The sequence below is a fragment of the Balaenoptera borealis genome (genome assembly GCF_965194805.1).
Source record: "Balaenoptera borealis genome assembly, chromosome: 1".
Lineage (NCBI taxonomy): Eukaryota > Metazoa > Chordata > Mammalia > Artiodactyla > Balaenopteridae > Balaenoptera > Balaenoptera borealis.
Window position 1 is genome coordinate 167,986,903 of NC_138860.1, and position 27,611 is coordinate 168,014,513.

At 49.7% G+C, this 27,611-nt stretch overlaps 2 protein-coding genes and 1 long non-coding RNA gene across 8 annotated transcripts in view; 2 read left to right on the forward strand and 1 right to left on the reverse strand.

Annotated features, from left to right (window-relative positions):
* The window catches only part of TRIM62 (tripartite motif containing 62), a 36,357-nt gene extending 24,301 nt beyond the window's left edge, over positions 1 to 12,056 (forward strand). For both annotated transcript variants that reach the window (XM_082352728.1, XM_082352729.1), the window contains exons 5-6: positions 742 to 857; positions 9,763 to 12,056. In XM_082352728.1, the coding sequence (XP_082208854.1) occupies positions 742 to 857; positions 9,763 to 10,313 (667 nt within the window). In that variant the 3' untranslated portion in view covers positions 10,314 to 12,056. The remainder of the gene's footprint in view (positions 1 to 741; positions 858 to 9,762) is intronic.
* The window catches only part of AZIN2 (antizyme inhibitor 2), a 58,761-nt gene continuing 41,485 nt past the window's right edge, over positions 10,336 to 27,611 (reverse strand). Inside the window, exon 13 of one of the 2 annotated variants that reach the window (XM_082352659.1) lies at positions 10,336 to 11,588. Coding sequence is in view for 1 of the 2 variants with exons in the window: in XM_082352660.1 (XP_082208786.1) it covers positions 24,263 to 24,332 (70 nt within the window). In the remaining variant the exon portion in view is untranslated. Of the gene's footprint in view, positions 11,589 to 21,678; positions 24,333 to 27,611 lie in introns of those variants that run through there. The other variant, XM_082352660.1, reaches the window with a different exon arrangement.
* Positions 15,569 to 27,608, forward strand: LOC309610209. Of its 4 annotated transcripts, none has more exons than XR_014233779.1 (4): positions 15,569 to 16,836; positions 19,109 to 19,598; positions 21,500 to 21,648; positions 24,782 to 27,608. It is a non-coding gene; the product is annotated as an uncharacterized lncRNA (long non-coding RNA). The 4 variants fall into 4 exon arrangements; XR_014233780.1 differs by having other exon boundaries at positions 19,475 to 19,598; XR_014233781.1 differs by lacking the exon at positions 15,569 to 16,836 and having other exon boundaries at positions 17,725 to 19,598; positions 21,390 to 21,648.

The following is a 27,611-nucleotide window of genomic DNA, read 5'->3' on the forward strand; positions in this document are numbered from 1 at the left end:
TCATTCATTCAGATCTCCATCAAATACACAGGACATTTGCTATGTGCCAGAGCCTAGGGTAAAAGCTTTATGTATTCATATTATTTTATATATAATATTTATAATCATATAGGATATTACTTGTTTTATGTGCTTTATATTATATTACAAATATGTGTTTTATATTATCTATTATATTATTTATAATAACGTTGATATTATATATAATAAATAATAATATGTAAATTATTATAATCCTAATAGCCCCTTGGAGGTAGTTACCACTGGCATCCCCATTTCACACATGTAGAAACTGAGACACAAAGAAGCTACAGCAATTGGCCAAGGCCCTTCGTCTAGTATGTGGGGGAGCCAGGATTCAAGCCCAGGTCTCTCTAGTTCCATAGCTGCCTTTAATAATAATAACACTTAATTATTGGTTCATTAATGACCAATACTGATAGCTAACATCATGTATTCAGTGTTGACCTTGAGCCAAGTACTGTGCTAAGCATTTTACATACATTATGCCATGTAATCCTCACAAGCCTAAGAAGCAGGTGTTATCATAGTACCCATTTTAAAGATGAGGAAACTGAGTGCAATAGCTAGAGAATTAGGAAGTGGCACAAGCAGGCACTTGAGTCGGCGCTTGGGTCCAGCAGACTTCCCACACATGACCTCGCCCTATGCCAGCTGCCCTGAGGTGCTGGGACAGGAATCCAGCCCCCAATGTGGCCTGCTCTCTTGCTCTCCTTCCAGGCTCAAAGGGAAAATCCATGAGACCAATCTGACCTACGAAGACTTCCCAACCTCCAAGTACACAGGCCCCCTGCAGTACACCATCTGGAAATCCCTGTTCCAGGACATCCACCCAGGTAAGGCCCTTCCTGCCACTCTCCAGTAGGGCTCAGGAAGAGGCAAGGATTATCACGGGTTGGAGCTAGATGGGGCCCAGCCCAGCCCACCCCTTGCTCTACACATGACATGGGGGCAGGGCAGAGGGATGAGAAGAGTGCCTTGCTGAGCACCTACTATGTTCCAGGGCCTGTGCTGGGCACCAGCACAAGAGGAGATAGGTTCTACTAGTGTACCCATTCTCTAGATGAAGAGACTGAGGCCCTGGGTGGGTCACTCATTCACTCTACGAGTACAGGATATATCAAGCACCTACCTCACACCAGGCACTATTCTAGGTACTAGAGATATAGCAGTGAGCAAAACAGGCAAAAATCCCTACCCTTGTGCATCTTACTTACATCCTAGGGTGTGAGAGAGAAAGAAAACAAAATTAAATAAGTAAAATACATAGTTTTTTAGATAATGATAAAAGATAAGGAAAGGGGCTAAGGGATGTTGAGGTAGGATTGAACGTTTAGTAGGGGATCCAGTTAGAAGACCTCCCTGAGAAGGAGGCAGTAAAGACCTGAAGGAGGAAAGAGAAGAATGAGCCACATAGGTATCTGAGAAAAGAGTGTTCCTGGCAGTGGGAATAGGAAGTGCAAAGGCCCTGAGGCAGGAGCAAGCCTGGCATGTTCAAGGGACAGTAAGGAGACTCGCGTGGCTGGAGTGGAATGAGTGAGAGGGAGGGTGGAGGTGAGGAGGTCAGGTCAGTAGCAGTAGCCGACCATGAGATCCTGGAGGCCCATATGAAAACTTTAAATTTTATGCTGAGTGAGATGGGAGCCATTGGAAGGTTTGGGGCAGTGAAGTGACATAAGCCAGCTTAAGTTTTTAAAGTATCCCTCTGGGGGCTGGGTTAAGAATAGACTGCAGGGGGTAAAGGGTGGAGGTTAGGAGACTACTGCAACAATGCAAGTGAGAGATGATGGTGGCCTGGAGCAGGGTGGTGGCAGTGGAGGTGGTGAGAAGTGATCGGATTTAGGATCTATTTTGAACGGGGAGCCAACAGGATTTGCTAACGGATTGGATCTCAGGTGTGAGAAAAAAAATGACAAGGAAGACTACAACGATTTTGGCTGAGGTGACTGGGAGGATGAAGTTGTAATCACGTGAGGTTCGCGATGCCAGTTAGAAGTCTCAGTGCAGACATGGAGAAGGTCGTGGGAATGACACGTCTGCAGTACGGGAGGTGGGTCAGGGCTGGCGTTGTCTACATGTGGACGGTATTGAATGAGGTCACCTAGGAAGTGGGGGTAGAGAGAAAAGAGAGAGGGCCACTCTAACACATGGAGCCCTAGGCCGCTCCTAGAAGTCAAGGACAGGAGGGGGACCCAGCCAAGGAGGCCGAGAAGGAACAGCCAGAGAATAGGAGGAAGACCTGCGTCTGTCCTGGAAGCCAAGTGGAGAAAGTGTTTCGAGGAGGAGAGAGTGGATAGTGGTGGCAAAGCTGTGACCCCAAGTGTGGGAGGATCAGAACTGACTGTTCTCCGGGTCTTGGTGACCTTGACAAGAGCTGCTTTGGTGGAGCAATAGAGGCAAAAGCCTGACTGGAGGCCGTCCAAGAGAAAATGAGAGAGGAAGTGGAGACAGTGCTTTCAACGAGTTTTATTTAAGGGAAGGAGAGAGAATGTGGCAGTGGCTATTTGTTTAAGATAGAAGAAATGGCAGCATATATGGGGAGGTGGGGGGCATGGAAAAGATCCAGTAGCAGAAGGCAGAATTGAGGGTGAAGGAGAGAGAGTTGCTGGGGTGACCGCCAGGAGTGGGATCTGCCTCTGCCTTTGCTGGGAGCCAGGAGAAGGTAGAATAAATGGGCCCCGAAGCAGAGGGGGCAGTGGTGGGGGCTCCTGGGAATTCTCTTCACCTCTCCCAGTAAGGCAGGAAGCAAGGTCGTCCTCTGAGATGAGGATGGGCTAGAGGAGGTCGTGGGAAATCTGCCGAGAGAGGAGAAAGTCTGAAATGGGTTTCTAGTAGAGTTAGTAGACCCTGAGACTGGGAGGTCAACGCCTTCCCGAGATCACACAACCCACAAGGGCATCAGAGTGGAACCTATTGGCAGCAGGGAAACTTCTGTGTTCCTGAGTCAGGCGCAATGTCCTTTAGAGGTGAGACAAGGATATAGAGGAGACTTCTCCCTAAGAGGTAGACACTGTTATTATCATTTTTTAGATGAGGAAACTGAGGCACAGAGCTGTTAGGAACTTGTCGTGGTCACAACCTGTAAGTGGTACAGCCAGGATTTAAACCCAGACACGTCAGACCCCAGAGCCTGTGCCCTTACCTACTAAACTAACCAGGCATTCTCTGGCCTCATACTACCAACCCAGGAAGACTGCTGGGGAGACTGAGGCTCAGAGAGGCTCACTGATTTCCCAAGGTCACACAGCAATCAGTGCTCTTTCCACCTATCTGGATTCATTCTTTCGATCTACAAACACTGAAAGTCCTTCGAGGCACTTTCAGGATCAGGGGAGACAGATGGGACAACAGACCCTGGTAGTCCAGTGGGACCAGGGCCATGATGAGGGACTTACACTGGGTCATGGGAGCCCAGAGGGACAACAGGAGGCTCTGGATGGGGTGAGGGAGGAGCCAGGGGAACACTGAGTAGATGATGTTTGAACTGAGTGCTGAAAACTGAGGGCTTTCCCACTCAGGAAAGGGTGGGGCCTGGAGGTGCCTCCGGACAATCCCCGGCATTGGGAACTGTGTAGGCAAAGGCGGTGGGGAGGGCAGGGGCATGAATGATCCCAGGATGTTCACGATTGGCCTTCAGGTACAGATGGAGAAGGACTGAGGACAATCACTGAGGGTGTGAATGCTGGACAGGGATGGGGCTCCCCTCCAGGTGACTGAAGACCTCATTGGATGGATGCATCATGACCAATTGCACAAAAGTGAAGGGACATCTCCTAGAACCCTTAAATCTGGATCTGTGCCCTCATTGACAAAGGGGGCAGTAGTTGGGGGAAGGGCCCACTTTCCAGCCAACTGGGTGGGGCTCTTGGCTCTCCTCCTGGGGTTGTGGGTCTCTGTGTGCTCCCGGCCTTGGAGAGACCTGCACACTGGGACCCAGCAGGGTGAGGGCCACACATGGGTGAAGCAGCATAACTGAAGGAGGCAAGAAGCCCCTCCAAGGGTCCTGTCCCCTCCGCTGACCCAGGGAAGCCCCTCAGGCAGATGGTCTCAGGAGCTCTATTTATCTCAGCTGCCACAGCTCAGAGAGGCAACCCAGGCACCTCAGCCTGACAGTCAAGGCCATATGAGATCTGGGCCCAGCCATTCCCTCATTCTCCCCTCTGTATCACACTCAGCCACACTGAACCATCTTTAGGTTTTACATGAGCCATATTCCCTCTCCTCCACACTTTTGCACATGCCATTCCCTTTGCCAAGAACACTCGACACAAACCTTAATCTTTGATGACTAACTCCTACTCTCCTTCACATCTTCGTTTATAAACACCTCCTCTGGGAAGCCTTCCTGGATTTCTCCAGGTAGCCCTGGGCTTTGCTGGTCTCACTGTTTTGTTAATGTCTGCATGGCTGTCTCTCTTACTAGACCATGAGCTCTGAGGGGTCAGGGGCTGAGTCTGATTCATCACTATGCATCCCCAGCAGCCAGCAGAGTAAATGTTTGTGGATGAATGCATACAGAAATGAATGAGTCCTGCTCTCAGTTCTGTTACTATTGGGTTGGCCAAAAAGTTCATTCAGGTTTTTCCGTTATATAGGAAAAATCCGAATGAACTTTTTGGCCAACCCAATAGAAGAGGGCCTGGCATTAAGTATGTGCTCAATAATTATTTGGTGAATGAAGGAACTTGCTGCACATCCTTGGACAAGTCACTTCCTCCCTCTGAACCTCAGTTTCTTCCTCTGTATTATAAGGGTGCTAGTGTTCCCTTCTTGACTCCCTCACAAGTGAACAAATGGATGTGGGAATTTGCTGATTGCCCCAGAGCAGGGTTTCTCAGCCTCAGCACTATTGACATTTGGGGCTGGATAATTCCTTGTCTTGGGGGCTGTCCTGTGCATGGTAGGACGTTTAACATCATCCCTGGTCTCTACCCAACTAGATGCCGCACACACCCCCTCCAGTTGTGACAACCAAATTTGTCTCCAGACATTGCCCAATGTCCCCTATGGGGCAAATCCTCCCTAGTTAAGAACCGCTGCCCCAGGGAAAGCTGCCTGTAGGAGAGGGGCTGAGGGAGCAGTAGGGTGTGCCCTGAACATCCTGCCAAGGACAGCGGCCCCTGGGGGTTCACAGAACAGTGACCTGGTTAGCTGGGCCCCTTCCTTTGTCTGTAGGGCCTGTGAAGTCACTCTGGCTCCTCTACCAAAACCAAGGCTCTTTTTGTCCAGTTGGGAGGGGCAGGTGCCCCCAGGGACCCAGCCCTGGATTCTAGCAGCTTCCTGCCTGCCCCCCTTCCAGTTCAGCCTTCCTATTGGGTCACCTGAGAACTCCATAAAGCACCTGTCACTCCCGTGATCTGGAACCTCCACTCTCCACCACCACCCACACCCCTGCCCCACCTCTCAGCTGACATTGGAAACTCTCCTCCAACTGCCTGGCCTGATTGCCCCAGCTCCCAGGCACAAACTTCCTGCCCACCCAGGCCAGGTGGCCATTGTCCAGAGGACACCAGACACTACTTCCTTTGCTCCTGCCACTTCCCTCTCCTGGGCTGCTCTCTCCTCCTCCTGCTTATCTGAATCCAATCATTTTGGGTTCCAGCATGTTCACTGCCTAGCTGTGTGACGCAGGGCAAATGTCTGCCTTCTCTGAGCCTGTTTCCTCATCTGTAAAACAGGGATGGGGAAGGTGTGATTTGTCTCCCAGGGTAAGTAGGAGAATTAAATAAGATTATTTATTTGTGATAATAATCCTGGAGCTTAGTAAATGCTCGATACCTGTTTCTTATGATTATCATGAATCATCAGATGGTTCCTCAGTCTTGCTGAACAGGCTTTCTAGGGCCACATAAAGGAAAGGACATAGTGTGAAAGATCTTAGCTCAAGTTCCAGCTCTGCTTCCACCCAAAGTGGCAACTTGAGCAAGCCACTTAACTCAGAGAAATCTCCTTGGAGCCTCAGTTTCCTCTTCTGAAAAATGGGTATAGTAATTTGTGCTCCTGGAGCTGCTGTACTGGTCCCATGAGCTAGAGGGTGTGAAAATGTTTTTCGAATGCCCATACTGTGTAGCTGAGGGCCTGAGTAGGCAGGAGGACTGAGAGGCCAGACTTCTTGAAGGCCTGGCCAGAGGAAAGAGCTGATTGTCCTTGAGAACAAAGAGGCACAAGCCACTCGCTGCTAAGTGATGGTGCTGGACTTTGGGGTTTCTCTGCCGCTTGGGCCACTGCGGTATGTGGCTGATGGTGACCAGGAGACAGTTCCTGGGCCCCCCACAGTCCACGCTCCTTGCCTTTTGACCTTGAGGTCTCAGAGAGGCTTAAATGGATGGAGAACACACCTGGAGACCAGATGGACTGCCTCAGAGCCTGCTTTCTGTTTTTATAAAAGTGTCCCAGGACCTAGAAAAGAGCTCTGACCTGTAAAATTGTGAACCCCAGGGGACGGGATTTGTTTTGCGTCTGTCTGACGAGTCTGTCACCTCTCCTGAGAATAAAAGATGGGTGGAGGGATTGCCAGTCCCCACACAGGGACTGACTTCTCAGAGGGGGAAAAGGTATTGCCATGTCCCCAGCTGGGTACCTCTCTGGTCTAAAGGCTGTTACTCCTGTCAGCCCTAGCCTCCGGGAGGACTTGAGAGAGGCCCGAAGACAGGACCTCTGTTTATGAGGAGGTGGACCTCAGCCCACCCTTTGGGGTGTAAAAGCCCCCTAAGAATCAAGCCACACCCTTTGCCTAATAAGAATACCAGGCCCTGCCCCTAGCCTCACCCTATGGGCTGTTGGGCCCTGCCCCCTGTGGATCAGGTCCCACCCCCCCAGCCCCGCCTCTGTTGCCAGAACTGACCAATGAACGGCAGACCCCGCCCCTAAGCACACCCAATGAGTGGCAGGTCCTATCTCCGGCAAGTCCCCTGGGCTTCAAGCATGTGGGTCCGCGCCAAGGAGTTAGCCCTCAGTGCAGTGAGGATTTCCTCCGTCCTACAGGCCCAATCTCAGAACCACTGAAAGCCCACTTGCCTGCCTCCTAGGGTGTCCTCCCCACTCATCAGTGGCACTGGAAGGGCCCACGTTGCCCTATTAGGCTTAAGAGTATGGGGCTGAGCCCTTTGCCTGCGTGCTAGTCTCCCCACTGGTCCTTCTAACCTCGGTTTCTGCCTGTCGCTGGTCTCCTCAAATCATCCTGGGCACCACAGACATAAGGCCCAGTTTCCCGTGGGGCACTCAACCGCAGCTGCCCACCCCTTGGCAATGTGCCCGCTTTGTCCCTCTTGCCCCTCTGCCATAGACACCTGAGTATAACCCACATTCCACAGCCAGTAGGAGTGGCCCCATGTGTGTCTGATTAGATGATTCTTCTCTCCCGAGCTCCCCCTCACACATACTTCCTACATCCCCTCCACCTCCTACCTCTGGACCCCACTGTGGGAACACCTGCATTCCACATGGCAGGAGCCTTCTGGTCGGACAGGCTGCGCTGTGACCAGATGACAGGGCGAAACGTTCACACACTGCCTCAGTGTCCTCCTTCTCATGGCTCCCCTCTTCTGTGTCCCTGGATAGAAAATTGTGTTTCCATTGACCCCTCTAGTCACAGGGCTAATTGTTTCCATACAGCCCTCTGACTTCTAAGAACAGGAAAGAAGAGTGTAAAACTCAAGACTAAATTTATCCCTGACAGAGCTCATGGAAGCAGCTTGCTGTAAGTCAATGGCCAGTTTTGTCAGTGGGCTGTGAACAGGAGCACAGTTCAGGGACTGGCTGTCACCCCCTGTTAGAGATGATTGCCATCACTGAGGCATTTTCTTTCTCTGCGTATGTGCAGCCAGCAGAGGTGGCTCAAGTAGGAGGTGATGATGCTTCTGCCACGTGCACTCATGCCTCCGCTCCGCCAGATAAGGAAAGCACCAGAGAGCCAGCTGGAGGAGTCCTTTCTTTGCTCCAAGGAACTAGTGACAGGATTCCTTCTCCTTTTCTCCCCTCTGCCTTACTCTGCCCTGGAAATGCTCATCCAGGCTAATGAGAGCCAATTCTAGGTTCCTTCTTCTGGCTGAGCATCAGCTCCCTCAGGGAGGCAAGAGTAAACAGAGTCCTTGACAAGAGTTCATGAGACTTTGAGAGCCAGACCTGCTAAGCCAGTGTGGCCGGCCCAGAGCCGGGTGCCCCAGCCTGTGCTGCCTGCCCAAAGACCAACACAAGTTTAATTTGGTGAGCCTTTCTGGAAACATTCCGCATGCCAGGCCGTGTGCTGGGCACTGGGCCCACCAGGCAGAGCCTGGTAGGAGAGTACACAGTCCTTGCCCTCCTGGTGTACATGGGGGTAAGACATGGGCACAGAAGACTACCCCACTATCAGGAGAGGGGCACAAACAAAGGTAAGGAATTTCAGAGGAAAGAGTGAGCATACCTGCTGGGCAACCAGGAAGGCTTCCCTGAGGATGGGACCTGGAACTGAGCCTCATGGGGTGTGATTACAACAAGCAGAGATGAGGCGGTAGAGGGAACAGTCTGGGCGAAGGCTTTGGGCCTGAGTGGGGTGGCGGTTGTTGAGTGAGAGGCAGGCAGGAAGAGAGCGCTGGGGCTGGATTCCACCTGGTCTTGATTAGTCCTGGCTCTGCCAGTGTTTGCCTGGTGACCTGAGACTAGTCACATCTCCTCTCTGGGTCTCAGTTTCCCCATCTGTCTAATGGGAGAGTTGGCCTAGAATCAGTGGTTTTCAACTTTTTCAGACCCATCATCTACTTTTCATAACAAATAATTTGTAATGTCTCAAAGATAGTATGACCTTTTCACAAGTTCAAGTATATATACACATATACATGTATATGAGTGTATATACTCTATGATATAAAGGAAAAATAGAAGGAAATTATTTATAATAAAATATTGTATATGTCAGTATGTAGATGCTCACTCACAACCACCCTAGAAAACATAATGAACGAGTCAGGTGCTCACACCATGGCTAAAACACCATTCTGCCTCAAATGCAGTCTTAAATAGGTAGGTTTTATTGGTCAATGGTGTTCTTCTTAGAGATGTATTTTCCAAAAAAGTGAACAATTCTCAGTGACATTCCAGACAAAAAAATTCAGTCTTCCCCCAGTTTATATGGTAATTGCATTTCAAAACATTCAGTATATATTAAAACCGTACAAAAAGTTATTTCATGTTTATATGTAAAATGGAATTAAGCTGTAGCTTCAGGTCATTGTGAAGATTTTTCATCCACATGAATATCTGGTGGAGCGTCTGAAACTCATCGGTGGGGGCATGGGACCGCCCTGTGCATTTCATACAGGGCATTTAGCATCCCTGGATCCCACCTATTGAGACAACCCAAACACCCCAACAAATTTCCAAAGCACCCCATAGGGTGATTATCCAACCCCCGAATAATCTTTAAGCTCCCTCCCAGCTCTGAAATTACCCAATTCTGGACCACATTCATATTTATTCAACAAATCTTGTGGAGTGCCCACTGTGTGCCTTGCCCCAGGACACCATCCGTGAACAAGCAGCCGTAGCTCCTGTCCCCTGCAGCCAGGTTAAAATCTGAAAGGACCTTAGCTGTCACCCTTCCATTTTACAGAGGAGGAAGCTGAGGCCCAGAGAGGGCAGGCTTGTATTCAGCACCACACAGCCTCCTGGGGGCCAACCAGAACCCGTCCTCAGGGAGGCACCATAGAGTGGGTCCACCGCCTTCTCCCCACTCATCTTCTCTTCCTCCTCCATCCCCGGCAGTGCCAGCCGCCCTGACCCTGGACCCGGGCACCGCCCACCAGCGCCTCATCCTGTCCGACGACTGCACCATCGTGGCCTACGGCAACCTGCACCCACAGCCGCTGCAGGACTCACCGAAGCGCTTCGACGTGGAGGTGTCGGTGCTGGGCTCTGAGGCCTTCAGTGGCGGCGTCCACTACTGGGAGGTGGTGGTGGCGGAGAAGACCCAGTGGGTGATCGGGCTGGCACACGAAGCCGCGAGCCGTAAGGGCAGCATCCAGATCCAGCCTAGCCGCGGCTTCTACTGCATCGTCATGCACGACGGCAACCAGTACAGCGCCTGCACCGAGCCCTGGACGCGGCTCAATGTCCGCGACAAGCTCGACAAGGTGGGCGTCTTCCTGGACTACGACCAAGGCCTGCTCATCTTCTATAACGCCGATGACATGTCTTGGCTGTACACCTTCCGCGAGAAGTTCCCCGGCAAGCTCTGCTCCTACTTCAGCCCCGGGCAGAGCCACGCCAACGGCAAGAACGTGCAGCCGCTGCGGATCAACACGGTCCGCATCTAGTGCTGCGGAGGGAGACCGCAGGCCTGAGCATGGCCACCAGCGAGAGCCCTGCCCCGGACAGCGGAGGCCGGGACTCCAGCCCAGCCGGGCCAACCTGAGATCTCAGGCCAGTTGTTTACCCTCATTTCCCTGTCTGTAAAATGGGGGTTGTGCTCCACGATTCCGAAGCTCTTCCAGCATTGACGTTCTGTAGCTCTGACCTTAATGGGGATGCAGCTTTGGTCCAAGGATGTGACATGGCTTCTCCTCAGGGCAGCCACTGCCCAACCCTCATCCCCCTCCTCTCAGGGGCAGGGGACTGCGTCCCTATGTCTCCCTCCTGCCCACATGCCCTAAGCTCAGGATGTGTCAGTTGTTGCCAGCACGTGGCTGCCTGAAAGAGACACAGAACCCTCTTATGCTTCCAGGCCTAAAACTTGCCCCTGATCAAGCTAGTGATGGGCCGTTTTATCCTCAATCCCAGCCCACAGTGGACACAGGCGGTAGCTAGTCCCAGGGTTGCCTGAGAACCACCTTCTCCTTCCATCCCTGTACCAAGAGCTTCATGATTTTCCCACTTATCTGTGGGTAGAAGTGATGTTGTGGCCTGTGGAAGGCATCCAGTGGTTAAGCCCACATGTTACAGTCACTGTGCCACCACCTTCCTGCCCACAGCTCTTAAGGCCAGATAATGGCACACCCCGACTTAGGACAAACATCACTGGATGGTGGAGGTCCCCAGCAGCTCCAAACAAGGGTCCAGCCAGGCCTCTGTGACCAGGCTAGGGTGTAGCGAGGCTGTGGGGACCAGTTATTTCAGTCAGGCCCTGAGCACTGGGGTGGGTGTCAGCTGGACCCCCCCTCATCAATCTTGGCATCTGTCTCAGTTGGGATCCTGTTGCAGAAAACAAGAGCTGCTTTAGCTTTAGACAAGGATTTATTACCAGGTCCCTAGTGGCTTTGTAAAATCACTGGAAGGGCTGGAGGAGCAGACTCTGCTGAATTTCCAGGAACAGCTCCCAGCTGCCAAATTCATCATGTCTGTTGTGACCAGGAACACTGCTCCCATCTGCAGGAAGCCCCTGCATCAAGAAGCCGCTGGCTGCAGAACTACGCTGACTTTGCTACTGTCCACGCCAGTCAGTGGATGTCCTGAGGGCTGCCTCCCCACATTCACTTCAATTTCCGGATCCAAATGTCTACGAGGGATTCTGTGTGGGGAAACTTAAGTCAGATCCAGAACCTGGGCTGCAAGGGAGTCTGGGAAATGTACTTGTCTTCTTTCCAGCCTCATCCCTACAAAAAAGGCACAATAGAAGAAAGTTAGAATGGATGTTGAACAAGCCCACCTTCAGTTTTTGCCATTGGAATCCACCTCTAGGCCTTGGCTTTGAAGCAGCAGAGCCTCTAGGTGTCCTGCTCCGTGGCTTTGTCCTTGTTCGGGACAGGAGTCCCAGGAGCGGGCCTGCCCGACCAAGCTGAAATGTCTCCCAGGCCTTAGCTTTTCCTTCTAGTCCTGGGGCCTAGATTCTGAACTTGGGGTCTCTGACCACACCCACCTCAAAGGAGCCAGACTAGCTGAACTTGGGGGGCTCCCACCTCACAACTGCTGCCCACTGGGGCCTCCCTTGGGCAGGAGGATTCCTCGGTCTCACCCCACCCATTCAGCTACCAGAATCTGGGCCACCCCCAGCAGTATTTTTATTTTAAATGTTGCCCATTTTGTGAGTTATGATGAATTTGTATTAAATTAAAGTTACAGGCTGTGAGCGGTCAGTTCCATTCATTTTGACACACACAGAGGCCCATCTATCCTGGCCCAGGCAGCATACATACATCAGCATAGCTAAACCACAAAGCAACCCTACCAGGTAGATAGTATTATGCCCATTTTACAGAGGGGGAAAAATGAGGTTCATAGAGAGGACATGACTTGCCTACAGTCCCATGTCCCACACCTGGTAAGTGAGTTTAGAACTGAGTGAGCCCAAGGCACTCACATCAGAACTTACCAGCCAGGGCAGACTGTCAGTCTTTGCCTGGAGGAGGGCATGGTGGTAGCCTTGGGAACAGACAGAGGGGAGATTATGAGACAGTGGCAAGAGACTAGTCACTGGAACCCCACAGACCTAGGCTTAAATCCAGGCTCCGTCACTGGGTGCCTTTAGAGAAATGACTTAACCTCTCTGGACCTCACATGTTTTCTCACATGGAAAATGGGGATAATCACACCAATCTCACATAATTTTTGCTCAGCGGCTCTGTCCTCTGGAGGAGAAGCTGCAAAGTGCAGTGCACTTAGGGAGGACCTGCCTCTCACACCAGCTGCCACCCAGAATCAGTGCCTGGAACTGTGTGGGTTTTCTGAACCTCTGGGCTGGCTCTGCCCCTAGGCAGTCTATCTTCTTCCTTGTGCCTTGTGAGGGGTGTGGGACCACCTAGGCCAGGAAGGTCCCCAGGTCTGCTGTGTTGAAGGAGGTCCATCCCACCTCTGACTGACGGGGAAGCAGCCTGGCCAGGAGACAGGGCCCTGCATGTGGACACACAGGCTGTTCAGACTGTAAGTAGAAAGGCCACTGGGACGCCCTGCAGTTGTGCAGTGCAGCAGCCTTGGAAACAGGACTGCTGGACCTAGTCTTTGTTCTGTGCTGACTCATTTTGTACCGTGAGGGTCCTTTCCACAGTCTCCTCACCTGCAGAATGAGGGAGGTTATACTGGATGCTCTCTGAGGTGGACCTTCACCTATACCAGGAGGCAGGGAAGGGAAGAGAGGGAACTACCCCAGTCATTGATTTGTTTGCAGTTCTAAGAAGAGGGACATGAACAAGGAGGAGGAGGGGCCGTTGGCAAGGGCAGAGGGAGAGGTCTCTGATTGGCTGATGGAGAACACCCCAGTTTACAGAGAAGTTGTAGGGGTTGATACTGGAACTAGAGTATCTCCACCCCCCAGCTCCATGCTCTCAGATCCCTGTGACTCCCCCAAAGCCACACCCCTCTATTTTTGCTCAGTGGATCTGTCCTCTGGAGGAGAAGCACCCCATCCATGCTCCTTCTTTTGCCTTCCCCCACTCAGTCTCAGCACCAGGTCCAAGAAAGGCTGGTCGCTGCCCAGTCTTCACTCCCAGTTTCCAAGTGTCTGGGAGTAACTGTAGGGACCTAATCTGAACACACAACTGGGGACTCTGGGAAATCAGGGTACCTCTAAGAGGTATGATGTGTCCAGAGAAATCCTGAATGTAAGAATCTGGGGTTATCAGGCTAATACCAGGAACCCCACATTTAACAGATAAGCAAAGAGGGGAAGTAAAGGCAGCACAGCCTTGGAGAGGAAGGAGGGATCAGGAAAGATCTTCCCCAGGGCAGGAAAGAATTGATAGAATGACAGAAACCCCCATTTGCATCCCTGTTTGTGGTCAGCAAGCAAAGCGCTAGTACTTTTTGCACCTTCTCTAACATCAAGACAAGCCCATGAGGTTGGTATCATTATCTCAGTGTTTGAGCTGGGAAACACTACTTGCCGGGGAACCCACAGCCAGTACTCAGCAGAGCTGGAAATCAGACCCAGGCCTGTCCAAAGCTGAAGACCAGTTCTTCACTTACCTCCCTGGAAATGCTTTTCAACTTTGAGGACCGCTTCAGTGACAGGCAGCAGCCACCAGAACTGTGATACCCCTGGGATTCAAGGTGGGAGCTTAACCCAGGCTCCACACCATTGAATTACACAATTGTACCAGGCTCTGCTACCTTAACAAGCCCATATGGGGGCAGAGCTAGTGTTTATTGTTTCGATTAAGATTACTTCATCTATTTAATGTAAAGAACTTTCGAAAGATTGGCCTTACTTCCGTTGTCCTTTTTTCATAATAGAAGCCTGTCAGGAATGGTATGCCTGTTAGTGCTAGACTTCCAATATTCAGCAAAGATTTAGTAAAAGGCAGAGCTTTAAATGGGCCTCCTAGTTTTTGAATATCTTGCTCATCATTTTAATTATGAATAATGGAGGCAGCGCCTAAGCCTAATATAGCTTTAAAGACATTTTTAAATGTTAGGTATGGTTGATTCATGCCAATAGTTAAGATTATTAAACCTAGTTGTCATGAGTTTGAGAAACCAACAATTTTTTCATTGATGTATAATTGACATAAAACATTATATTACTTTCAGCTGTACAACATAATGATTCAAAGTTTGTATATATTGCAAAATGATCACCATAATAAATGTAATTAACATTCATTGCCATAAAAAAAAAAAAAAAGAATTACACAATTGTGAGTCAAGTCTCATCTGCAGGCTCCGCCTCATGTACCTCCCAGGTCAGAGGGGGACTCATGAAGGCACTATGTGACCTTGAGCAGGTCCCTCTCCCTTCCTGGGCCTCTGTTTCTCCATCTCTATTAGGGAGGGGCTAGGGATCTAGTTAACTGATTGCCAAGGTACTAGCTCTGATGGTCCAGGATTCTGTAAGTCTAATGTTGGTCCCAGGGCTTGGCCTGCTCAGCACCTAACAAGGCCATTAGCTCTGGGTCTTTCTCTCTGGGGTGGCAGCAGGCAGCAGGAACAAAAAACAGAGATAAGGTCTCTTTTTTGTGGGTTTTTTTTTCTTTTTTTTGAAGTGCAAAGAAAGGATGAATAGTTGGACCTCAAGTCTCTCCTTTGTTCATCTCAGCTACTGGTGTGCAGGAGTTAAACTACAACAGACTCCTATGGAAACACTGAAGTTAAATAGTCTCCCGTTAGCTCAGCTTTGAAAGGGAGAGGGGGAGAGGGCCCAATGTGGGGTGGGGGAAAAGAGAGAGAGAGAGAAGGAGAAGAAGATGGAGAGAGGAGATGAGGTCTCTTGACAGCACAGTCTCAGCTCAGGGGCTCTAGAGATGGGCCTTCCCTCCTGCCAGAGAGGACATCCCGGGAGGCTGACTGCTCACACCTGGGCAGAATTCCTGGCTTCTTCCCCTCCTGCCTGAGTCTTGCCCTGTTCACTATCCTCAAATGCTCCACCAGAAAGTCCGTCTCAAAGGACCATGTCACAGGCTTAAATGCAGGTGGCCAGGAGTGGTGAGGTCGGGGGAGGGGTGGTGTGCTGGCCAAGGTGCTGAATTGTCATTGGCCACGAGGGCATGATAATTTCTCCTTACTCTGGGACACCTACAATTCTAGCCAGTGTCTCTGGGGAAGAGGGGGTGATGGGAAGCAGAGCAGAAATCAGAAGTAGAGGGAGTGAGAGAGGGAGGGGGGAGGGGAGGGGAGGAGGAGGGGAGGGAAGGAGGAGGGAGAGGGAAGGAGAGGGGAGTAGAGATGCATTCAGGAAGCACAGCCTCCAAAAAAATAGCAGGGGGGGGATACTTTTATTCTGAAATATGCTCATTTTCCTTTGTTTTTCTTTTCTATCTGGATTAAATTATGTGGATTTTTGTTTACCCTAGATAGAGAAAAGAACGTTCTTCCATCTTCTTTCAAAATTTTGACAGTTCTATCATATTTCTGACTATTACAAAATGCCCCCCATTCACCCTAGGAATTCAGTGAACTAGGGGAAGAGTGGACACTTTGGACCAGAGGACCAGGGGCTTCCTACTCTGATGTCATGACAAGGGAGGGCCTTACAAGAGGCTGGAGCCAGGGGCACAAAGCCCAGGCCCTGGTGAGCTCCCCAAAACTGTGGGCCATGATGTGATCAAGTCTGAATGCTGGAGGATTGGGGGCTCCTCCAGCCCAATCCGGAGGCCCAGAGAGAGTTGGTTTCTAGCTCAAGGTCATATAGCACATGGCAGAGCCAAGGCCAGAACCCAGGTGTCCTGGCTCCCAGTCACTGAGGAGGGAGAAGGGCCAGCTGAGAGGGCCTCCCACCCAGGAAAGAAAAAGGAGCACAGAGGGCCAGCTGGGAGGGGGCAGGGGCAGGGCTGAGGTGGGTGGTGCTCAGAGGAGAAGGGTCCCCATAACTAAAAGGTCAGCGGGGTGTAAGGGTGCCCTCAGAGTGGTGGCTCCAGCTCCTCGGCGAGGAGGAGGAACAAAGCAGAGTCAGGAAGTCCTCTCCGGGGTGGAGTGAGCCCAGCTGAGCGTGCTAGCCAGCATCACAGATTCCACGATGGCTGCTAAGAGACCACTGGTCTCACCCCATCATTTCACAGGTAAGAAAACCGAGGCCCACAAGGAAAGTCACCAGCCCGTGAGGCAGAGCCAGGCCCAGACCCAGGTCTGCAGACTCACAGCCATTGGCTCTTTCCACACAAACTTTAATCTCCCCGCTGTGGATGCTGATGCCTCCTCCCACCCCCTGGGAACCTGGCATCAGAGCGGAAGGAGAAGGGGAGTGGCTTGTGTCCCTGCAGCTCCAGGCACCAACAGCGGGTACCTTTCTCCATCTTCCTCCCCGAAGAGAATGGAGAATTGGCCTGGGCCTCCGTAGCCCCTCCTCCAGGGCAGAGTCAGTCAGTGCCTGCCCACACCTGGTACCTCCCTTTCTGGTAGCAGAGCCAGAGCCAGAACTAGCCACAGCAGGGACAAAGCCACCTGGGCAGCTACTGGAGCCACGGGGAGTCGCAGGTAAGTGAGGGCACTGACCCGAGGGCATCCCCTGATTCCACGGCACTAGTGTCAGCCCTGCTACCCCAGGTGGTCGGGGATTTGGAATTTTTTTCCCGGAGAAGGGGCTTTCCCTCACTCCCTGTAGGCTGAGCCCCTGGGCCTGCTTCCTCTGCCCACCGCACACCCCAGGCAAAGCCCCTCCATGACTAAGCTGCCAGATCTACAAGCCAGGAATGGGGCCCTGGGGCCCAGCAGCTCTCCTCTGCCACTGGGAGAAGGGAGAAGCAGATAAGGGCCCCAGGAGGTCCCAGAAAAAGCAGAGACCAGCTGGAGGTATGTGCGTCCCACAGACGCAGACTGAGGGTTGAGATCTGGGCAAACCTGCTAAATCTGGAGTGGGCCCTGACTTGGTGCCTGACTCACCAGTGACCCTGGACAGCTCCTGGCATCGCCACCTTATGGGTGTCCACTCCTCGTTGGTTCAGCAAGAGAGATGGGTGGCCCTGGGCTATGGGGCAACCCCCGGTTCTAGGGTTCTAGCTTGAGGCAGCCTCATGGAGTTTGTCCAGCAGTGCCCACCCCCTTCACCGCCCCCTCTTCTTCTTTAAGGGTCTCCTTCTGTCACACTTCTGGAATGCGCTCCTCCATCCCTTTCGCTCCTCCAACAAAACTTACCCTCCTGTGTTCCTCGGGGTAACTGACTTATGGTTTGCAATGCCTCCCTCCCTGACCCATGCACATTTATAATAGAAACCTCTTTTTTTAAATATATATAAATAAATAAATAAATTTATTTATTTATTTATTTATTTATTTTTGGCTGCGTTGGGTCTTCGTTGCTGCGTGCGGGCTTTCTCTAGTTGCGGCGAGCGGGAGCTGCTCTTCGTTGTGGCACGTGGGCTTCTCATTGTGGTGTCTTCTCTTGTTGTGGAGCATGGGCTCTAGGCACGGGCTTCAGTAGTTGTGGCTCACGGGCTCTAGAGCGCAGACTCAGTAGTTGTGGCACACGGGCTTAGTTGCTCCGCAGCATGTGGGATCTTCCTGGACCAGGGCTCCAACCTGTGTCCCCTGCATTGGCAGGTGGATTCTTAACCACTGCGCCTCCAGGGAAGTCCCAGAGACCTCTCTTAAAGAGTAGCTAGTGGTGGGATTTCAGGAACCACACCAAGCAGGTGGGAGAAAGATAATAGTAGGGATAGGAAGGCGGAGGAGAACTCTTACGACTCCACATGGGCAGCACTACAGCAGCTGTTACTGTGTGGGCACAGACACAGCCAGAAATGACCGTGGCTCCCATGCACTGAACCGATCCAAGTCCTACTCTTGGCCAAGCTTTCAACCCTCATTCCCCCTCACCAGTACCCAACAGGCTAATGGTGACACAACAACTGCCTTTCTGTTTTGGGGGTCTCACGGTGGAGGAGAAAAAAATGGTGCATATAATGTTAGAATCAGAGCACTCAGAATATTAGGATCCCAAATGGAAAATGTTAAGCAGATTCTGGTCCTTAACACCTCCGCTTTTGTAATACCCATCCGCCTCCTAGCATGCCCTTGCCCCCCTTTTCCTTCCTGTTGAAATCTTACTCATCCTTCACGTCCCATTCAAGGTGAAGCTGCCCTGGTCGTTCAGATCCAGCAGAACTCAATGCTCTGGACCCTTGTAGCACTTCAGGTCTTCCACTACCACTAGACCATGAGCATCTTGAAGCAGGGATCATGTTCCCCGGGGACATGGGTGCAGAGAGTGTCTCAGAAAATATTTGCTGGCTGGAGCTGGTTAGCGTCCAAGCTGGAATCATGAAAAGCACTCCATCTCCAAGTTGGGAGGGAGCTTAGAGACCAGGGATGGCTCCTCGCTAAAGATGCCCAGGGTGAGCACACTGACCACTCCCAGCCAGATTGTGCACAGAGAGAACCAGGAAGAGCCGGCAAAGACTAGGGACATTGTTTGATTGTTTGTCTTCTTTTTTTTTTTTTTTTTCAATTATAAAATAACTTCTGCTTATTGCAAAAAAATTCAAATAGACGTAAGACCGTAAAACAGAAAGTTCCCTCCTCCCACGCCCAGGAGTCAACAGCTATTAACAGTTTGGTGCAGTCCTTCCAGGCATTCCTCCTTATGCATAAACAAAAACAGAATTTTCTTTTACAAAACTATGTTCATTCTTTATTTCCTATGAGTTCTGTAAATTCCTACAAATAGAATTTGTTGGTCAAAAGGCTTGCTCATTTTAAATGTGTTGCTTTCCTAAGTAAATGTTTTTTTCTTATAACATGTTCATCATAGAAAATTTGGAAAATACAGTCAAGACACACAGAGTAAATATTACCCATCAACCACTGTTCAGAGATAACCACTGCTAGCGTCTGGGTGATAAGGTCTACAGGTTTTTTTTCCATGTGAGTATTATTTACCAAAATCAAACACACTCTCCTATTGTTCCACAGCCTATTTTTTTCTCCACTGAATTTTTTTTCCATGCTGTTAAATAGTCTTCTACAGCATCAGTTTAATACAGTAAGGTTGTTTGACCTTGAGGGCCCCCCTAGAAGCCTGCTCTTCCTAAGCCCCATTCTGAGTAGGGAACCTGCTACAACAGTGGGCCAGAACCTGTTGCTCCAGGGTGTAACCTTGGCCTGCCCCTACTTTCAGGAAGGGAAGGCCCAGGAAGGCCTTGAGCACCTGCTGCCTCCACCCCTCCTGAGCGAAGGCCCCAACACCTCACTGATGGGCTCAGAGCCCCCCTGTAACTTCTCCACTGCTGCCCACCGGTGCAGTAAGTAGATACGTGCCTTGCCCTTTCCTCGGCTGTTTTCCTGGACCCTGGGCTCCTCCAATCCTGGGGGGTAGGGGACTTGGGTGATCCTGACCTTGAGGTGGAGAAGGGCCTCTGGAATCAAGTGGGGGGTGAGGGGAGGAGTGCCACTTGCCGTTGCACTTCAGCCAGCTTTCCCTCATACTGGCCAGACTGGGGGAGGAACAGGGGCAGATGGAGGTGGGGGGAGGATGGGGGAAGGAGCTGAGCCACTTGAAAGTTTTCCAAAGCAAATACCCAATTTCCCAACCCAAGCCCATGCTCTGCCCCAGGAATTTACCAGCCAAATAGTGTGGAATTAAGTGTGATCTTGGACAAGACTCTTCTCCACTCTGGGGGAAGTTTAGGGGTGGGTCTCAGTCTCCTCACCAACATACCACAAGGTTCCTAAGGCCCATTCCCAGCTCTGAAATTCTGTAACCCAATTCGAACCCATGTTTCCAAATGCTCTCTTTTCTCTCCAAGCCCCTGAACACCCTTATGATTTGTTAAATCTAATTGTACGCCAGGCCTTGAGGGATCATTAACAGAATGCATATTATTAGCTGTCATCTCATTTAATCCTTACAACAAGCCTGAGAGGAGGTACCATTTTATTCCCATTTTACAGATGAGAACACTAAGTCCAGAGAGTTAAGATGATTTTCCAATTAAGTGGTAAAGCTCAGATTTGAACCCAGGGCTGTGTGACTCCCAAACCCACACTTGTTATTATCCTCCCATACCCATACCACTGTGATGTGTGCAGGGATCATTCTTCCCTAGCTACAGTTGAGGAAACTGAGGCCAGAGAGAGGAGGTGAATTCCTCAAGGTCACACAGCATGTTCATGGCAGAGCTAGGTGAATCCAGGCTTTGTGCCTCCCAGCCCACCCTCACCTCCTACATAGCACTGACCAGTGTTCACAGAGGGAAGCTGGTGAACCAGAAACAGTCCTTGGACTGGAGCCAAATGCCCAGAACTGATTGGGGGTGGGGCAGTCAGGTGGGGAAGGCAGTGTTTGTTCAGCCCAGCCTGGGTCCACCCTCCCCCAGCTCCGTCCAGGGAAGTGTTGACTTTGGGCAGGTCCCGAAGGAGAAAAGGTAGATTACCTGTGGGTGGGGGAGGGCTGGGCCAGAGGAGCCCCATCCCCGCTCTCCTCCTAGAGAGTCCCACTGTCCTCTCCACTCCCTCATTCTCCCATTCAATCACTTACCTAACAAATCCCTACTGAGTGCCTATGATGTGCTAGCACTGAGATGAGCAAGGACAGGTGCATCTCAGGTCTCCAGCAAAGAGCCAGCAGTGACCAGGCAGTCACAGCACACGTGCGGAGGGCTGGGCTAGAACAATAGGGGAGGTGCAGGAACTCAGAGAAGAGGGGCCTGCTGCAGGAGGTGCCACAGAAGCTGAAACCTGCAGCATGAGTAACAGCTGGGGAAAGTGTTCCAGGAAGAGGGAACAGCATGTGCTAGGGATAGGAGTCTGGAAATGAGGTCATGTAGTTAAGGGTTGAATATGAGGCAAAGGGGCAGCCCCTGCATCTCACCTTCTCCATCTGGTAAATGGGAATAGCATCTCGCCAACCTGCATAAGTCAAGGTATATAAAGCACCTGGTGTTATTAGCATCACTTCTCTCCCTTTTAGTCCACAAACGTGTACCAAGCAACAAGTGCCAAACACTGGGGGAAAAGTACTTTTGGCTGCTTGTCCAAGGTCACTCAATCTTTGCCTCCAAGCCTGTTCTTGCTCTGTACCATGCCTCCTCCAGACCTGGGAGCCCAGTATTGTGTGGGTCACAGCTACTGAGGGCAGGGGCACAGCCTGCCCCTGGGGAGCAGTCTACTACCACTGCCCTGATGCCTCCATCCCTTCGGCCAGATGTGGGTGGCTTGCAGGCTGCGGTGATCATCATCCCAACCCTGCTCTCCTCGTCCACTCTGCTGGTCATAAGCTGCATCTTATGGAAGACCTGCCGTCGGTGGTCTCGGGTCACCCACCCCAGCCTGCCATCCACATGAGGGGCCCAGGTAAGTCACTCAAGGACCATAAGGACAGGGAGGTTCTATTTCAGCTTTATTCTTTGTCTCCCTTAAGAGGAGAAACTCTCCTTACTCTCTTGAGGCAACAGGGGATGATGTGCTGAGCTGGATGAAGCCTCACAGAGGCCACAACCACGTGTGGGACCTCATAGTCTCCTGTGCCCTTGTCCAGGTTCTGCTGGAAATTACTCATCAACCTCTCAGGGCGAGGAAGCCCATTCTGCAGCCCCTGTAACTGTGGCCTTTGGTGACTATGAGACCAAGGCCAAGACCCTTGGCCACACGCTGCCCCCCTACTTCCCTGCGATGCCCCCTGCCTCGTGGGGCCTCCACAGGGAACCTGACCAAGGAGCAGGAAGTCCTCCTCCAAGGACTGGATGAGAGCACTCCTGGTTTCACCCCAGTTGGGGTGTGGCTTATCATATTATCCAAGGCTTGCAGTCCTTAGAACTTTCCACTTCTCATATTTTTAAACACTCACATCACCAGTGCTTTCCTGAGGTCATGGTGTTTCAGCTTGTTACATGGTTCTTAGGGGGAACACAGCCCTAAGGCCCCTGACAGGCAAGGCTTGGATGGCATGGAAATTGCCAGATCCCTGGACCCCTGCCCGGCCTGGAGCCTCCTCTCTCCTTGTCTACCGCCTGAGCCCTGGGATTCAGAGGAGCAACAAAGTGAGGAAATGGGTTTCATGCAGCTAATACAAAAGCCCAGAATTCTCACCACTGCCCTAAGATCTCAGGATATCTGCTCTGTCTGCCAGCCACAGGTTCACGGCTTCTTCCATTCATCCAGTGATACTCAGGTGTGTACCATGTGCCGGGCATGCCAGGTGCTGGGTTTATAACAACAAATGAGACCCAGGCTACTAATCTAGTGGCCGTAACAGAACAATGACGACAGAGTATGAGAAGCGCTTGGATGGGGTACAGGAGTCTGGGGGAGCATAAAGAAGAGACCACTAACTAGCCAGGGAGGAGGGTTAAGGAAAGTTTCCAAGAAGTGGCATCTAAACCGAGAACTGAAGGATGACTAGGAGCTTGCTGGAAGGAAGGTGGGAAAGGATAGTACCGGCAGAGGGAACAGAAAGTACAAGGTAAGGTGTTGGCAAACTATGGACCACTTTCTAGCTTTATAAATAAAGTTCTATTGAGATATAGTCATGTCCATTCACTTATGTATTGTCTCTGACTGCTTTCGCTCTACACAGCAGAGTGGAATAGTTGTCAAAGAGATGCTATGGCTCACAAAGCATAAAGCATTTACTATCTGGCCCTTGACAGAAAAAGCTTGCTGACTCCTAGAGGTTAGAGTGCTTATACTACCTTTTAGGAACATAGTAGCTGGAGGGTTGAGGGTGGGAACTGTGCAGTAGGCAGCTCACAATGAGTCCTTCTTTCCTCAGCCACAGTGGATTGATCCAGGAGTAGACACACCTGATTTAAACTGATCTAATCAGATTCTCTCTTCCTAGGAATTTGAAATGTGGAATGTGAGACCCAGAAATGGAGCTGAGTTACATCAATGTCTGTGAACCTCTGCTGCTGAGGCCCTTAGAGCTGCCCTGCTCCTTTCCAGACCCACTCATCAATAAACCCTTTGATTCTGAAGCCCCTTGCAATCAATTCCCCAAACTTTTAATTTTCATTTCTTTCAAAGTCAGTTTCTGTTCATTTTAATGAAAAAACTTTAACTAAAATTAACATAGTGCAGAGAGATGAAACTGGTGGAGTATACAGTCAGCATGGTCCACTATATGTATAATATGAGCCACATATGTACTTTTACATTTTCTAGTAGCTACATTTTAAAAGGTAAAAAGAAATTAGTGAAATTAATTTTAATAATATTTTATTTCACCCAATATAGGCAAATATTATCATTTCAGTATGTAGTCAATATTTTAAAATTGCTGAGATGTTTTACATTCTTCTCTTTGAACTACACCTTTGAAATCTGGGGTGTATTTTACATTTATGGCACATCTCAAATCAGACTAGCCACATTCTGAGTGCTCCATAGCCACATGAGGCTGGTGGCTAACATAATGGACAGCACAGATTAGGACCTTCAAGGCAGCAAAGGACCTGCTAAGAAATCCTGGCTTCATTCTGAAAGCAGTGGGCATCCCCTGAAGAGATTCAAGCCAGGAAGTAACATGATAAGATATAGATAGATAGATAGATATAGATAGATAGATAGATAGATAGATAATTTTAGGAAGGTCACTCTAACTTCCACTTAAAGGATGGACTGGACAGGAATTGAGGCTAGAGTTAGGGAGATCGGCTAGGAGGAGTTGAAGAGAGAGGAGAGGTAAAGATTATGATGGTAGACTTTGGCAGCAGCAGCAGGAATATTAAGACACAGTTGAACTCGAGAGGCTTAGGAGGCAGGAGCAACATGCCTCATCATCATTGCTGCGCCTACACACTAAATCTACTTCCCACCCGCACATCTTTGTGTATCTCCTCCCCATCACGCCATCCCACATATCTTCCCCCTTTCCTCTCTGGTGACCAAAGAGGCAAATCCTCCCCAATCTTCAAGGCATAGTCCAGGGTAGTTATGCATACACAGTGGTCCACAGTAGGAGATCAATTCACAAAAGTTTCTTTCCTCCCTCAGTGAAGTCTTCTGTGAATGCTCTTGTCCACACCTCACCTCCAATCCTGAAGTATGAAAGACAGGAATATTGGCCCAATCTAGGGTAAGCTGGAGGTACTGTCCTGAGAAGTTGTTGGCAACTCTAAGAGGAGCTTTCAGCTGCATGGGTGAAGGTGGAAAGTTATATTTAACCAGAGTTGTGGTTTGGCTAAGAGAGTACACATACAACAAATGAAAAAGAGGCAAGGAAGTAGAGGGTGAATGCAAGGGAGTGATGATAAAGATTAACCATGGAATTTCAGCTGGCATGGGAAACTCTAAGTGCTATTCACAAATATTCCAGTTCTCCAATCCCACCCCTTGCTTCTGGACTTTGGGTAGAAATGCACTTTCCAGTCCACTTGAGGCTAGGTATGGCCATGTGACTGGTTCTGGCCAATCAGATTACAGATTCTTGATGGAGCAGTTAATTGCCAACATGACTCTCCAGAGTTCTCTTTTCCTTCTCCCATAGTGACCAACATTATTTGAGATGGTGGCTTTTCCATCACCCTGGGTTTCTGACTACGAAAAGCAGAGCCTTCTGTTGACCCACGATGTTCAAGTTGTGCGAGCAAGAAATAAATCTTTCTTCATTGTATTAAAGCTTAAAATGTAAGCCTTACATATAAGCCTGAAATGTTGGGAGTATTTGTTACTGCAGCAGCACCTAGCCTATCCTGACTGATATAACTGGAGGAGAGGACATTAACAGGGAGAGAGATAATGCAAAATGTAGGATTAATAGATTTCACTTCCTGGCATGGAAGGATTGATGGGGTCAGAACAGGAGGGAGAATAATTGGAAAGACATGAGGTATTGTTTAGAGCATTAGATTCATGATAAGGTCTAGGGTATGACCATGGAATGAGTGCCTGAGGTAGAGAGAGGACAAGATCTCTGAAGCAAGAAACTGAGAGAACAATGTTGGAAGGATCGTCTCTGTGTATATTGAAATCGTCAAAGATTAAGACAGAAGCAATGTAGGAGAGAGTAAGAACCAGAAGCCAAAAATCTTATTGTTTCTCTTCCTGCAATGAAGATAGGAATGCCATGAAGGCAGAGACTCTTGTGCTCACTTTTACATCCCCAGTGCCTGGGATAGTGCCTGGCACAGAGAAGGCACTTAATACATATTTGCTGAATGAATGACCAGATGAAGGGGAGAGTAGTATACCATACACTTTGACAAGAAAACCTAATTCAGGGAAGAGAGTTCCTTCCAGTTCTTACTCCCTTGGTTCTATTTTTCTGCAGTACTTTTTCCCCAGACCACAGTGACTGTTCTCTTTGTCCAACCTAGAGTCTGCTTGTTGATCTATCTTGTTGTTGCCAGAAATCTCAAGGAGCTACTTTTTAAATTCATCCCCAGTGGCCTGCATGCTGGCAACTCTAGCTAACACCACCCTTTGTGTTACCAAACACTGGTGTTGTTCTCTCCTCCGCCTCCTCCCTCATTCCCACATCCAACTCCATTGCCAAATGTCTTTCCTTTGTTTCCAGACCTATCTCAAATCCGTTCCCTGCTCTTTACCCCCAGAGCTGCTGCCCCAATCCAGATTCTCATCATCTCTTCCCTGACCTAGAACAAGTGTCCCCTCCTAACCACCCCCTGCTTTCTCTTTGCTTCTAATCCGTCTCTATTATCTAGTTAACTATTGCTGCATTAAAATTGCCTTAAATTTTTGTTAAAACTTAAAACCACAAATATTTATTACCTCAAAGTTTCTGTGGGTCAGGAATCTGGGCATGGCTTAGGGGTGCCTCTGGCTCAGGGTCTCTCACGTGGCTGCCACCAAGTGTTGGCCAGGGCTACAGTCATGCCAACGCTCACCTGGAGGAGGATCTACCTCCAAGCTCACTTATGTGGCTATTAGAAGTCCTCAAGTCCTTGCTAGTGGACAGAAACATCAGTTCCTGGACACCTAAACCTCTCCATAGGGCAGCCTGCAACATGGCAGATGTCTTCCCTAAGAGCACGTGAGCAAGAAAGAGAGGGTGCCAAAGACAGAAGTTACGGTCTTTTTGTAATCCAATCTCAGAAATGGTAACCCATCACTTCTAACATATTCTATTCATTAGAATGGAATCAATAAGCCCAGTCCATACTCAAGGAGAGAGAATCATATCAGTATGTGAACACTATGGTTTGGGATCACTGGGGACATCTTAGAGCCTGCCTACCACAACCCCATCACTGCCTCCTAGTGAGCCACCTAAAGTGCAAAGCTGATCTCTTCTCTCCCTTTCTCAGAAACTTCTGTTAACTTGCTGATACTAGGACATAACCCTTCATAATATTCCTCAATCACTATTTCATTCTCATCTTCCATCCTGTACTCCAGTTCCTAAGAAAGAGCTCTGAATTATCGCACTTCTATCCCTTTACACACCACTTCCCTGGTTTGGAATGCTTCCCTCAACCTCCCCAGACTTTTCTACCTGGCCAACTCCTACTCACCCATCAAGGTTTCTGCTTCCATCCATTGCTTCTGCCAAGTCCATCCTAACTTCTAGCAGGCAGTTACGTCTATCCCTAATCAGACTTCCCTTGGCACCCTGTGCTTTCCACTAACACACCACTTAGCACACCAAATTATAATTATCTCCACTTGGATCTCAAAGTCGACATGTTCAGAAGTTCACTTCTGCTGATTTTTATATCAATGAAATTTAACAGGAGATGGATCTTGCAGCCTCACCATCTTCAATGGAGATTTATAGAACAAGTTATAGAACCTCACCATCTTAATTGGCATTATTAAATGCCCTGAGAGCAGTCATTTGGTAATAGTGTCCTACTAAATAAATACACGTGCTGCTCTAAAGGCAATTCTGGTCTCCACAGGCTTCCATAGGAAGAGGGCTGGGTGAGTATGACTGAGAGGTTCTTCCAGAGTAGGCAGAGATGCTTCCCAACCTGCCTCCACTAGTTACTATCTATTCTAGACAAGTTATGTCATATCTAAGCCTCAGTTTCCTAATTTATAAATGGAAATAACCTAAGTGGCTCCTATGGTGACCACAGATCAGCTGCTATTCTGAGCATTTTAAATATGTTAATTTATTTAATCCTTAGAATTAGGATATGCGGTAGGTATATTATTCCATTTTACAGATGCAGAAACTGTGGCACAGAAAACAGGTAATAACTGGCAGAGCCAGGATTCCAACACAGGCACTGAGGAGTCGGAGTCTGTGTCATAAAATCCACTTCACAGGTTAGTGCGGATTAAACGAAAAAGTGCGAGTCAAGGGCGAGGGCAGGGCATGGCACACAGTGAGTACTCTTTATTATTTTAAA